Here is a 15,217-nt window from a genome sequence, read left to right as displayed (position 1 = left end):
GTGGCATTTACAAAGAAATTAGTTGCATTTTAGATGACTAACTTGTTTTACAGACCAGTTATTACAGAAATCATTTGTCTTTTATATGCCGATTGCTACAGGGTAGTTATTAATTGATTGCCAATACTTCGATGATGAACAGAAACACATAAATACCCAGTGTCCGACGTATGTTAATATTAAGTTGTCTTCTTAAAATCACCTCACCTCACAATCTTAGGTATTGGAATTGAATTAATAAACACCAGGGTTTTCAGCGGTTTAATGGAAATTCATGGATTTTTTCGTCTTCACACTAAAGGCCAGGAATTTATAATTTGGAAAATTGCTGAGAACGCCGTTCAATTTAAAGTGTTCGGTAGGGTTTTTCATTATTTTTGTAGTTTCATAAGAAATGCCCCTCACAACAAGATATTCCTGGAACTGGTGTCTCAACTTGACTAAAATTGTTCTGATCTTAAAAAAATATTGTTTTCTCTATTATTTTGTAGTTTAGTCAGCGGAAACCTGTAAAAATCAGGGAATTCTCATTTTTTATATCTTGTTCACGTGACCGTCAATGCCGGTAGGCACTGGTAAAAGCCTTTCCTTCCATTTAGACATTTTTAATAAAAATAAATACTCTCAGATTATTATAGTATGGATACTTACGAAAGTTTTTCTGTTATAGATTATTAACAGTGTTACATAGGGGGCATAGGGTGACATATTCGTTTTGATTATTTTATAAAGAAATCATTCCTAATACACTTAATTCAATAAAAAAGAAAATAAGGAAGATTTTACTTTAAATATTTTAATTTTCATTGTTAGTTGACAAAAATATTTCATATATTATTTACTATATTTATTTTATTTTTGGACTTGTTGCCTCAACCGTACCCGTGTTTCTAATTGTCATTATTCCGGTGGTATGTGTGGTTATCAAAGCAAAAAAATTAATAAATTTTAGAAACATTTAAAGAAAGTTACATAAATAAAAAATGGTCAACTTTGTAAATTCTTTAAAATATTGCAATAGCAGTGATATAAAGAACGTTTAGGGTCCAGATATATCAATAAACTTTCTTCGAAATCTATTTATACTCTATGGTACTATGTAACTGTTTGCTACGCGTAGTTCAATAAGAATGGCTTGCCTTTTGTTCCTTTTTTCCTTATTAACCTTCTTGTGATACTTTGCTACACATTTTTCTATTAATATAAATAACATATAAATATAATAGATACATAATTCTCAGTCTTCTTCTCTGCTTACCTTTGCGCTTACGGTTTTTGACTTTATGTGTGTACGTGGATTTAAAAATACCTGTCTTATAAATAATAAACACTCAAGTAAATCAAAAGATTTAAAATTACAAAGTGCTAGAACTTGCTAACCAGGGGTTGACAAAATTCATTTTTAAGACTATCACAAAAAGTTTTCATGAAGGCAGATAAACTGAGGACAATTTTCTGCATTTTTTTAATTATTTTTAGTATTTTTAATACTTGGACTTTCTTTTTTATCCAAAATTTACTTGGCTCCGCATCGGTTAAATTACTTTCTAAAACCTGACAGTGTTTTATTAATTAATTATAATAATAATAATTTATAACTAATTTCTTTAGGCACAACCGCAATGATGCCTATAGTACTATAGCCTCTTTTAGTAAACTAAGTGCTGTTAAACTTATTGCTGTTTTGGTTGGTTGGATTACAAAAAATACATCTTTTAACTGCCTTCAAAGTGATGATTACTATCAAAAACAGACTTTATAATTGTGCCATTTAAATAGATTTGAACATTATCTTGGCTACTTATTTTGGTTTTTCTTTGTGGAAAATGATTCAGATCTCACTTTCATTTACATTGCGATATAGCCCGCATAGACAGCTAAAACTTTTGTATTTAAGGGTTTCACCTATTGTATAGGGTGTTCCCGATATTCCGTGCTAAGTAAGAAATGTGTTAGGTGTCCCAAATTTGCAGATATTTGGCAGATTTTTTGGCAAATTTGACTTGCAGAAAAATATGTTTTTCTCCATAATCCTTCACCCTATCCGTAAAATTCTTTATCCAGCAGACGCGGAAGTTCCTGGGCAATAATATTTATTTCATGCAGCATTTTTTCAATTATATACAGGATTTTTAAATTATAGGCATATAGCACATACGCTGCTCGGGATATTTGAAAAAATCCATATTAAAATCGCTATTTCGGGGGCTCAGTCAAAACGCGATGACGTCATTGATTATTACGGCGCACTACATGGTTTCAGAAAAAACTTATTTTCTCGAAAACCATTTAGTATTTTGGAAAAATTCTTGGACCAAGAAATGTGAAGGATCCAGGGCTATAACCTCCATTTGCAGAATTTTTTCAATCATGTACAGGATTTGACAATTACGGGTAGAAAAATCTAAATGACCCTGAAAATAGCCGTTTTCATGAATAAATTATTAGCTGTAAATGAAAAACTATAAAAGATGGGATAATTTGGTTTAAACGGTCTCCAGAGAGAGAGAGAGAGAGTTTCAGGTATGGCCTATCATATAGGCTGCGCGAGATACTTGGAATAATATAATTGGAAATCGTTATTACTTGTACAATTTTTAATTTTTATCAAAGTTTGTCGCGACTTTGAAATTCGGCGATAAGTAAAAAACGCTTTGTACAGGGTGTGTACACAATCAAATTACATCGATTTTGCGAAAGTTCCATAGTGGTACGTTGGAGCACGATAGAAAAACAATAGGATGTATTCGGGAATCGTCTGCGTAGTGATGGGTAAAACAATTTAACCTTGGAAATAGCAAGCGCAACCTCTAATATGGTAAAGTCTGTTCGTAGATATAAGAAAGTGACTAACTGATACGAATTAAGGAAAGACCCGGGCAAGCTGTAAGAATGAAATATGGCTGAACAAGTCCGTACTTTGCTTAGAATTTACTTATTTGGGGTTTTATTAGGAAAGATACTAAACAATATTTGTTTATTTATGTATGTATTTATGTTTAAATCTAAAATAAAATTACAAATTATTTTTATTACCTACTTAAAATTATTCACATAATATATTAGAATCACTATCGCTATCATAGCCTGTTCTAATTATTATTTGTTCTATATTATTTGCAATATGGATATACGATTGTTCTGCTTTTTCTTTATGTTTAACAGAATTTGAGGACATTGGAGTTAACACGGGGAAAAACACGCTGTATTACACACGAAATAAGAATGATTACTAATAAACTTAAACTAAGTAGTATACCAAACCAAAGAATATTAAACATAGATCGGTATAAAAATATTTTCTATTACGGACCACAATTTTACCTGAATTTAAATTCTGAAACTTTAGGAAATAATCTTGTTGCATTATATGTTAATGACAATCCTTGGATAATCCCATTCAAAAGCAATTGGTCACTTTCTTATATCTATTAACAGACCATAACCACTTACTGCGGAATCCTCTATTATCCTCGTGTATTCCAGGCGAATCGTTATCGGTTGCTTGTCCGTGATGTTCTCCATCTTCCGACATTTGAGCGTCCAAACTTTCTTCTTTTACCGCCGTTTGAGGCTGAGGTGACATGGATGTACTCGCCGGCGAACAAGAATCCGTTCTAGGACTCGGTCCCAAAATCCTTTCTTCACCAGGCGAAAATATTCCTGAAAATTAAACCAGTCCCACCCTGAGCATCGCTAACGTGGCACGACTTACCGTGGTTGTGCCCGTGGTGGATATTTTCGCTGCTGGTTTCGATTTTCAAACACTTGGGGGACGTGAAGGCCGAAGGGGAAGGAAAAGATTTCAAGTCGGCTAAGGGTCTAAAGGCTCCGGAACCCAGAGACAATCCGGGATGGAGGAATTGGGGCTGCAGATGGTTTAATATGTGGGCGGGGATGCCGCTGTATGCTTCCATGTGACGAAATCCGAAGGAAGAGGCCGAAAACGGTCGATGCAGTTCCTTTTGCGCTTCACTCATGGTAAACTGAAAGCAAAATATTGCCTAGTGAATTTGATCAAAATTAAATATGATTTTGCTTCATTGGTGCTTATTAGTAAATCAATAAGAGGCTACATGATTCCATAATTTTCATTACTTACTCTTATTAAAACAAAAGTACTGTCTGCATTTGAATTGAAAAGGGGATCATTTAAATTATAGCGACACAGATATTAAAATCAGCATTACAAAATAATATTTTAAATGTATAAAATAACAATTGCAAAACAAACAGGCCAAAGTCCTTTTTTTGGCTGACGTCATCCTTGTAGAAACTCTTATTTTTTTTAGTTTCAGGCACAATTATTGTCTTACAAAATGTTTACGGTTTAGTGAAAAATTCACACATTAAAAAAAGAAATAAAAATCATTAACACAAAATAAAATGAATATAAAAAAAATGGAATAAAGGATTTTCATCAAATTTTGTGTAAAAAAAGGGAAAACAGTGCTACAAAACACTTGAAATGTTGACAACACAATATGGTGAATCTAATTTGTGGGAAAAAAAAATTATAAGTGGTACAAGCTGTTTCAAGAAGACGCCGATGAAGAACCTTGCTCTGGACGCCCAGCAGGTCAATAACTGATGAAATCAGTGAAGAAATGAAACAAATGGTGTTGAAAAAATCATCAGAGAAGTGGTTGAAGACGTAGGCATCTCTATTGTTGAAGTTTTGAGCATGAAACGTGTAGCAGCAAATTTTTTTCATAGTCTCAAGACTCTGAAAATCGCAACAAACGAAACAACATATTTATAAAATAAATATGTAAACAAAAACTTTGCAAGAACAAAAGGCTTCAGCAACTATTTATATTAATAAACCACCATGGAGATTTTTTTTAAAGATTTTTTTTTAAATTTGTATTTGTATAGTTATTTTTCGCTTCATTTTGTATGATATGTTTTTATCAATGGCAATAGCTAATACAGTTTTTTAAATATTCGTTTGGAATAATATTTACCCAATAAGATGCTGTATTTATTAAAAAGGCTTTATATGTCCCTAAATACATTACGAGATTTGATTATTTGGTTTAAGCTCGGAAATAGTAGGTACAAAACGCTCAATTTTTAAAATGAGTTTTAAAGTTGCATAAAAAATGGAGTTTTGCTGATAATTCGGCAACTCAATATCATGGTAAGTCGATTTTTTATTGTTCCTAATAACAACTTATATTTAACACAAAATTGTATATAACTTTATCACTGCATTTTAAAACCTGTAAATTTGGGGCCTATGTTTATAGAAGCTTTTGTTCCATATAATATATAGTTAAATCGTTAGATATAGATTTTGAGTTCAGCTCATAAAACACTTAGTGGAACATAATGGCATAATACTAACCTGCGGATTGAAGGGCCTTTGGATGCGTAGGGCTTCTTGCAAACCGCCAGTGGCTTGCGAGAATACTACCAAAGCGGGCGAATTTAAATGCCCGGAATTAGGAACATATGCCGAGTTCTCCATGGCTGAAAGAGAGACAGAATACAAAAAACTCAGTATATGCCTAAATCGAATCACGGCTTTGACTTTTTTATAATCTTAAATAGGCAGTCGGAAAAATCTTTTAGTGACCTAAGAAAATATTGTTGTTGGCACAGATATAGTTAAATTCAAAAGTTAATTGGGGTATTACAAACCTTTCATTTGTTTTAATTTTGTATATACAGGATTTTTCATTTTTCGTGGGCCAGTCTCAACTTTCTCATTAAATTATACTACTTTTGAATTTTTGAATTCTGTACAAAATTCTGAACATATTTTGTGTATAATGTCCTAAATCTAGGTCTAACAGGTTTTGACATTTTTAATTTTTTATGAGAAAAAATGACGTTTGCAAGACAAATATCTGCAAATTTTTGCGGAAGCATTTATTGTTCCACTTGAGGAAGTTTTGTTGTCGACGAAGGACAGGAATAAGGGATTTCATAAGAAATTTCCATACATATTAATACAGGATACGCGAAAAATAAGATTAAAAATGAAATTTAAAAAAACTGCCAAAAAACTTTTTTTTTAAATGGCAACCACGCATTTTTGTAATCTTTTCATATTTAGCAAATGCAATAAAATATTATGTTGCTCTTCATTATTCAAAATATGACGACGTCTATCTCTTTCTTTCTTCAAAGTTCCATATATTCTAAAGTGTTCCTAAATTCTGTCGAAGATCTTCTTTTCTGGGCGCCTCCTTAATGGAAATTTTGTTATATAATCTCTAAGAGCCAGTAACTTTCTAACATATCAATATTTTCCTCTGTGGTAAACATAATACGCAAGCCGCATTCTAGCACTTATTTTGTTTAAACGCCGTCATAGCCACCTTACACTAACTGAACTTACATGGCAACAGCATATTATTTGTGACAAATGTTTAAAAGGAAATATCTCAAAAAGTAAAAATATTAAATCAATCTTATTTTTCGCGTACCCTGTATTAATATGTACCAAAATTTCTTATGAAATCCGTTATTCGAGTCCTTTGTCAACAACAAAACTTAGTCAAGTGAAACAATAAATGCTTCCGAATGAAGACATTGGCAGATATTTTAGGTCTTGTAAGCGTCATTTTTTCTCATAAAAAATTAAAAATGTCAGAAACGATTAGACTTAGGTATAGGACATTATACACAAAATATGTCTAGAATTTTTTATAGAATTCAAAAATGAAGTAATATACTAGGCGTTCCATCTAAAATAAGAAAGTTGATACTCACTAACGAAAAATGAAATACCCTGTATATACAACATTAAACAAAGGTTTGGAATACCCCAATTAACTTTTGTATTTAATTTTTTTTCCATCCCTTATAGTTTCTGAGATAAGGTAGTGTCTAAAGATAAACGGCCCACCCTATACAATCCGGATTATTTTCTATGGATAGAAAATTACTACTGGCGATATTTCTCTTCTGCAATTCAATTTTTTTATTATTATTGTTTTTAAAACTAATTTTGCAGTGGCTGATAATCCTTCGTTAACAGGGGATTTGACAATTATTAAAGACGAATATTAATATTGTGCTCCTAAAAATTAGTAACAATCCTTTTAGGATAGTAGACGTCGATTAGAATATTTTATTCTAATTCCATTAATGTTTTAGCACTGTTAATACATTTTTTTGAATCCGTTCCTCAATTACTTTTATACTTTTATATTTTTTACATTTTATAGTCCACATTAAAACTTCTATATGGTATAAAAATTAAAATGCAAACACCACATATAAAATTTATTGAGCAGTATCCAACGTTTGTAGAAAAATATGAATTTTATGAAAGTGTAATTAAAATATCGAGCATTTTGAGCTATCCATGCAGTATTATCTATCTGACATTTTTCTAAATATAACTATAATAAATTTAGACTGCGCAACTTGACTAAAGTAAAACACTTTTATCAAATCTAATTTCATGCTATTTATGAGATTCTAGTCGTGCCCTATTATTTCACAAATTTAATTTTAATTTCTTATAATGCAAATTTTGAAAGCGCCTCCTAAAAATAATAAACAGATGCATTTTGGTGGGGAAATTTTGAACCAAATGAAGTCTGCCAAAATGTAATCAAAAATTTCTTAATTTCTGTTTGTCACGAATAGGAAAAATCTGTAGTAGAGTACCTTTATTTTTGAAAATATCTAGCATTATTAAAAATTGTTTATAATGGAAAACCATTGTGAGATATCTGTATTATCTTTGAGGTTTGCACACTGAAGATTTCAGACTGCAAATGGCTATAGGTTAATATATCCCTTTTTGCATATGTAATGTTACATAGTGATTTCTGTTGAACAATTGCAATTTAAGAAGTCTAAAACCTTTTGGGCAATAAAATCGTACTACATTTTCCACATTCATATTGTTTATTTGATTTTTAGGATTGGGTAAATTGTCGAGAACAGGTGCATTTACAAAATTATTTGACAAATTTAATTTAACATTCTTATACAAATTTTGGGTGCAGCGAGGCGGAAATTTGACATTAAAGTGATATTTCACATCCAAAGAATAATAAATAAAGGCCTTTGGTAGGGAAATTTGAATCAACTTAATAGCCAAATATGAAAAAAAAAAAATAATTTTCTTAATTTATTTAATCGGTATTTTTCCTAAAACGGTACATACTTTTATTATCATTTTACATCCTTTCCTGTCTAGCGTTTCTTTTACTTTAGTTTTATACAAATTTCATCCTATCCAATATCAAGATTTTTCAATGTTGGTTATCGGCGGCCGTTCCAAGTATCACTTTTTTGAATCCCTTCTTCATTTTTTTCATTTTAAAAAATATATTTTTGTTTATATAAAGTGTATCCAATTAAATAGACAGTATGTGGGAAACTTTTCATTCTTAGTTTATTAATAAAAAATATTCTTCATAAAATATCCTAATACAACTAATACAAAAAACTTGAAATACAATAATCAGATGTAAAATTTGTTGAGCCGTAAACTACCTTTATTTTTGAAAATATCGTCCATTGGCAAAAGTTGGTTCTAATGGAAAACTATTGTCAAATATTTATGCAGTATGGAACCCCATAGGTATTTTTTTTCCATATTTAATTTTACATAGTGATTTCTGTTGATCGATTACGATTTTAGAAGTTTAATTTTTAAGTAATAAAATGCCACTAGATTTTCAAAGTTCAAACTTTTTACTTAGAAGATTCTTCCTCAATTATTTCACACACGCAGTTTAAAATTGTTATTATACAAATTTTGAAAGCGGCGGGGAAGAAATTTGTCTTCAAAGTGAAATTTTATATCCCAAAAATATGAAATAGATGCGCTTTCGTGAGGAAATTTTGAACCGCATCAAGTGCCAAAATGTAGTAAAACATTACTTCATTTTAATTTGTTAGGTATAAGAAAAAATCGTATTTTTTCTAAAACTTCCACTGCGTTTTTATTATCTGTCTAGCGTTTGTTATCCTTGAGTGAACGCTTTTGTAGCGTTTTAAACAAATTTTACCCTATCTAAAATCAAATTTTTGCAATTTTTGTCATAGGTGGCCGTTAGAATTGAAAGAGTCGACTTATCTATCACTTTTTTCTCATTTTTTAGATTTTTTTTATTTATATAAAGTGTATCCAATTAAATCGGCATCAATCTTAGTTTATTAATAAAAAAAATCTTTGTAAAAAGTTCCAATACAATTAATTCAAAAAAACTTGAAATACAAACATCAAAGATTGTTGAGCCTTAAATTACCTTTATTTTTGAAAATATCGTCTATTGGTAAAAGTTGTCAAATATCTATGCAATATGGAACCCCATAGGTATATTTTGCATCTAATCTAATTCTAATCTAATCTTACATAATTTTACATAGTGATTTATGTTGAACAATTACTATTTTAGAAGTTCAAAATATTTTTACGCCATGAAATTCTACAAACTTTTTACAAGATTCTAGGACTGATTTAATTGTGGGGAACGGGTACCCTTACCCAGTTATTCCACAAACTTAACTTAACATTGTTATTATACAAATTTTGAAATTGGCCCGTAGGAAATTTGTCGTCAAAGTGAAATTTCATATAATAATAAATAGCGCTTTGGTGGGGAAATTTTGAACCAAATCAAGTCCCAAAATGTAATCAAAAATTAGTTAATTTTAATTTGTTTGGTATAAGAAAAAATCACATGCTTCCTAAAATTGCCACTGCGTTTTTAATCGTTTTAAACAAATTTCACCCTATCCAAAATCAACTTTTACAATTTTGGTTATGGGCTGCCGTTCCAAGTGAAAGGCTCGACTTCATCACTCTCTAGGTCACCAGCAAAACCGCAAAAACTTCACAACAACTCAGCAACATTTCATTTCGCGGCAATCACTGCAAAATGTGTATCAAAAATTACCTGATAACTTAGCGAAAATGAGTCGAGAACGCGGGAAAAAAAATTATACGCGATCCGTCAGCATTTCGTTCGACTACGCGAAAGAAACTGATATGAGTTTTCCCCCGCTACAATCCCGAGCACGTTTTGTAAGCCCACCCCATGCGCGCGCAGCACGTGGATTTTGGTACCTCCCACCCAACCAAAGCTTGATAGGAGGATCCTCTTGCTGAAAACCTATAATCACGTCATTAATTTTGTTGTTTTATATTTTATTTCAGTTCGCTTTCTGGGTGCTCTCACCTGCTCTCTCTCGATCGAACGCTCGTCTGTACCGCATTGAATTTACTCTGCCTGAAATCTTTCTCACTTTTGTTTCGTATGGGATATTAATTCCCGGGTTACTGGCCCATTTCGAAAAATTTAAATTCAAAAACTTTATTTTTTCTATCTCAAAATAACGAGTGTAAATGTATTCGGCAACTGTTACTGCGTTTACGAAAGTAACTCATTACTTGCTTTATAAGACTGTTCGAAATAAATTATCTTGTCTTATTCTGCTACATTACAGCAAAGATTTGTGTGCTTTTAATAATCACGATAATTGCTCTCAACTGCTTTACTCTAAAGGACTTAAATTCTTTATAGCTCACAACCTTAAACATGTTAGGAGTTCAAAATCGGGTAAATTATGTCAGCATAATCTAAACTTAATAATGAATCAGGTTGACCTAGAGTTTAAAACAAGAAGCAAAAAATCTGGGCCTACGGATGAATACTAACATAAGATTTGGAAAATATGTCAATTGCTTAAGAAACTCTACCCGAATCGTGAAATAATGAGTTCGAGCCTTAAATTATCTCACTTTGTAAGTCATTAATTATGTCCAGGTTATTATGTGCTTATTTAGTTTCGACAGACCTCAGAAAGTTCAGAATAATTGCTTCAGATTTTAGTCACACTGGATATGATAGTATCAGTCACGTTATACACTGAAATATTTGAGGTTTCAATTTTTCACCACCTCAATCTTGCTTACGAAACATTAGTGCGATTTGTCTTAAAAGTTCTTTTAGGAAGCTAAATACTAGTGACACAAGAAAAAACCAGTTGCGACATAATTTCAAAGATATTTTTCCTATAAAGTACCTAAATTGATCAACAAATTATCAGTAGATTCTTAAAACGACTTATCCTTAATTACTAGAAAAGGTAAAACTATGTATTTTTCATAATAAAACCGATTTTTTATTATAATATATAATTATATTAGTATTATAATTGTACATTGTAGAGATTTTGGTTATTTAAAAGCTCCTTTTCTTTGCTTTTTGAATAATAAATATAATAATAATGATAAAATAATAATAAAGTATAAAAATTTATGTTACGTAAGTTAAATAGAAAGCCACAATACTTTTTCTGAAGAAATTATTAGTATTATAGAATAGAAGAATCTCTAATTTTCTTAGTTGTTGTGCCTCGTATTCTCAAGGTGTCTTAAAAGAAAATTAATCAAATCAAAAATTTTGAACAATATGTTTTTCAAAATGAGAAAGATTTTTCATTATTATGATATAGCTTGTATAAGGAATGCAAATGTTTTTTTGATTGTTTATATTGATATCCACGAATATTTGTATTTTTTTTAAATATTTTTCGTGATTAAATTGTAAAGTATTTTGCCTTTTAACAGGTAAAGACAACAATAAAATTTATGTATAATTTTCATTTTTTACCGACTTTCAGGAATGATTCGTTTTTATGAAATACAAGAATTTCCAGTCTTCTTACTTCTTGTGTCTCATTTTTTCAAGTTGCATTAAAATTAAATTCATCATCATACTAATTACAATACAATACAATGTCCGTTAACATAGAAGATAAGCTGGATAGCATAGACGTTGAATTAATTTGCTCTTCCTGAAGTCTCTCACACTTTTGTTTCGTATAGGATATTTATTCGCGGATCATTTGTCGATATCGAAAAAGAAAACACTGCGTACTATTATTAAATTCTAAAATTCTGAAACATTATTTCGTCAACTTTAAAATAACTAGTGTAACTATTCAAATAAGCAATAAGAAATTTTACGTGAAACATAAATGGTACGTCATAGGAAGTATATTATTTTCATTTTCGAATTTGATTTTATAGGATAGAAGAATCTCCAAGTTTCTGGGTCCTTGTGCACTATTTTCTCAAGTTGCATTAAATCAAAATGAAATATCTTATTTAACACAATACTGAATACAATACAATACAATACAATTCTGACCATAAGTTCTGTACAGTTCAGATTAAAACTGGTGGTATGGATGATATGGTTGAAAGTTGTACTTTTTGCGCGTTTTTTTTTCGTATTTATTATCCGCTATAAACGTTAAATTTGTGATGGTGGAAAAGTGTCCCAAAATTTTAGACGATTCAAGTTTAATACTCTAAAGTCAAGATAATAATAAAAATATCCTATTTATTCTCATAATTGTTGTGAAGGACACTGTCAGCATATGTTTAATTAATATTTGAAAGTCAAAAATTTCATTTTTTATTTCAAAGTATGTGTTTTAATTATATTTCTGTAATTGTTAGAACACTGCAAGTTGTTATGAATAATATTAAAGAGGCTAATTCCGGTAGATATATCCAAAACTTTTAAATCCAGAGTACCTAGAGTTTCGTAATAGGAATGAACTTTCTCGATAATAAGTGGTCCACTCTCATAGATTGTTGGGACAGACCTAAAGTGAGACAAAAGTAGAAAGGACAGAGAAAATGATTGAGGAGAAAGATGTTTGATTAAAAAAAAATAAAGAAAAAACAAATAATAACAAAAAGTCAAGAACAGATATTGATACTTTAGATTATGATTCACCAAAAGAAGTATGGTAACATATTAACAAAAAAAGGCAGCTACCTCACAGTTGATTTTGGAATTTAAATTTTTGTCGAAATTTATTTATTATATTAAGCGATGTTAGTTCTTAAGTTAAATAAATGTTTTGGATTCAATTATCCATCTGGGTTTTAACATTATGCTATTTAAAAGAAAGTTGAGATAACTCTATACTTGGATAAAGAATCAAAACTAATGGAAGACTGTAAATTTATGCTATCCCATAAAGGGTATTGGAAAGTGTCAGAACTGCAGAACTGAGAGCTGTCACCTGCTTTGTATTGTCTTGATTTTTTTGGAAATATTGTCTACCACCTTATTTTAAATGGGTAAAAAATATATACTACAATTTTGTTTAACGAAATGTCAAAGGTTAATATAATCAACTTAAGGTGTAAGGGTCACTAGATACTTATGTTATTCATAGGCTGGTAAGAACATACGTCTGGAAATGCATAATAGTTTTAAAGATCCTTTTTGACCAAAATATTAATTAAAAAAAACAAGTAATTTAAATAATGAAAAAAATGATAAAAGTGTCTTCCAAACCGCTGGAATTACTAATTTTAACTGTTAATTTTAAATATTCTGTGTTATCTATATATTAGTTTTGATTATTTTGTATAATGCCGTTATCGGCGCTTTAAGTTTTCTGAAAATTATCGTTCTCTGCATCGGTTCTTAGCAAAACACACTGTATATTTTTGTCGATTAAAATTTTTGTTTAAAATACCGCTTAGTGGCAAATTGTAGGTGTTAGCTAATCAGTTTTTCGTATTTAGCTCTTTTTGATCCCGAAATAACATTTCGAAATTTGCAGAATTGTTGGCATGATTTTTTTATACTTTTTACTATTTTCCTAATAATCCCCAGTTAAGTTTCTGCTCCCAAAATACTTCGTTTGACACTCCTTTTTCTTAAAGTTTTTGCTTGTGTTGCTGTATATATGATACCTATTGCCATTTATTTTGTCAATCTTCCCCCAACCATCCATTTTTTTAAAGATACGAGTCCATTGCGTTTTCTGAACAAATTTTCCAGATGTCTCTTTAATCACGGCTTCTCAATTTTATTTCTTGGCATATCGAAATATTTATACTTTTGGTACAAGATTCTTGATGATGTTGGCTATAACATATATGTGCTAAAAATAATTAAATATTTAAATAAAGAACAATACTTTGGGAATGCTGTTTCCCTAACTTCATGATTTTAATTAGGTGTTAATTTTTTTTATCGATAAATTGAAAGTATTTAAAACAGTAAATCAAAATTCGCAGTACCAACAGTCAAATTTACATTGTGGCGACTACCAGAATTTATTTGTTTCCTGTATTATGGCTTGACTGTCAAAATGTTTGAATGTCCATATTTTTAGACCACTTGAGCAAAACATCTAATGCTATATGATTCAAAAATATTCTATACTATATTTGTTTCATTAAATTCTACATAAAATTGTGAAATATTTTCTCATAAATACAAAATTTTTTAATCGCCTTTAGAAAGGGGAATTCCTCTTTAAAAGTATGTATTTTATCTCACTCTGTACATTTACTTAATTATTACCATTTTTATTAAAATATTTGGTGTCGCTTTTGGATTTTAAAGCTATTAAAGCAATTTTAAGGTAACTTCTTCTACAACACAACAGTGATTTTCAAAGATTTTCGACGTAGTAAATTGAAATTTCGAGCACAATATTTCCAGTTAGAGGGATTTTCAAATACTGGCGAATTCACCATTTTTTTCTTATAAAATAGTTGATCAGTTAACGGTGTACTTCAAAAATATCGCACAATGTCAAATTAAAAAAAAAGTGTAACTCTTTTGAAATATATCGTTTCAACAAATGGTCAAGAGGGGTTCCCAAAGTAGTAACTTTTCATTTTTTAAAAACATTTAGCTGTTTCGTGTTTATTTTTCTGCAAATTCAGAAGTTCAATAAATTTTTGTAAAGAACGATGAAAATAATATTCAATATTTAAGCACCGAAATGGTTAGATGGCATAAAAATGGAAGTTTCGAAACAACATACGGCAGTAAGGGTGGTTTGTATGACTATCCGCTAGGTGTCGCGGGTTTTGTGGTCACTGTTTTCTATCAGCTCTTTCATGTTAAATGTTCATGTTTATCGGATAAAGTTATCGCTTCTCGGCCTTTTGGCTAAGATCAAAGTGTAGTATCTGTTCTTATCAGCTTAATATCTGATACGCCCCGCATGCGGGGCCAGTATATTAAACTGATTTTTGGAAATTGATGGAGATTTTTAGGGGCTTGCTCCACCTCCATCGCGGGTTGGCTCGGCATTGCAGTACCGCTGGGATCGGCCCATTTTATATAATTTTAAGTTACCATTTCTACATCCAAGATTTCGATCTTGTATCCGAACATTGTTTTCTAACTGATAATTTTTTACCGTTAACAATTTGCGGCGGTCTGTGAAAGAAACGGCTAACCAATTT

The 15,217-nt window shown here is 30.5% G+C and overlaps 1 protein-coding gene and 1 non-coding gene across 2 annotated transcripts in view; one reads left to right on the top strand and one right to left on the bottom strand.

The window, feature by feature from the left end:
• Positions 1-9,945, bottom strand: part of LOC132708581 (E3 ubiquitin-protein ligase RNF220-like) — a 189,924-nt gene extending 179,979 nt beyond the window's left edge. The window contains exons 1-4 of the mRNA XM_060680978.1: positions 9,876-9,945; positions 5,351-5,475; positions 3,716-3,986; positions 3,454-3,663 (exon numbers count right to left, since the gene is read on the bottom strand). Coding sequence (XP_060536961.1) covers positions 3,454-3,663; positions 3,716-3,986; positions 5,351-5,473 — 604 coding nt within the window. The 5' untranslated portion in view covers positions 5,474-5,475; positions 9,876-9,945. The remainder of the gene's footprint in view (positions 1-3,453; positions 3,664-3,715; positions 3,987-5,350; positions 5,476-9,875) is intronic.
• A 4,953-nt stretch (positions 9,946-14,898) lies between these two features.
• LOC132695895 (U2 spliceosomal RNA) lies at positions 14,899-15,092 on the top strand. Its single transcript, XR_009617904.1, has one exon. It is a non-coding gene; the product is annotated as a U2 spliceosomal RNA (small nuclear RNA).
• The last annotated feature ends 125 nt before the right edge of the window (positions 15,093-15,217 follow it).

The sequence above is a fragment of the Cylas formicarius genome, unplaced genomic scaffold (assembly GCF_029955315.1).
Source record: "Cylas formicarius isolate icCylForm1 unplaced genomic scaffold, icCylForm1.1 PGA_scaffold_12__32_contigs__length_19106922, whole genome shotgun sequence".
Classification (NCBI taxonomy): domain Eukaryota; kingdom Metazoa; phylum Arthropoda; class Insecta; order Coleoptera; family Brentidae; genus Cylas; species Cylas formicarius.
Note: the sequence above shows the minus strand (reverse complement) of the source record. Positions and strands in the feature narration are given on the sequence as shown.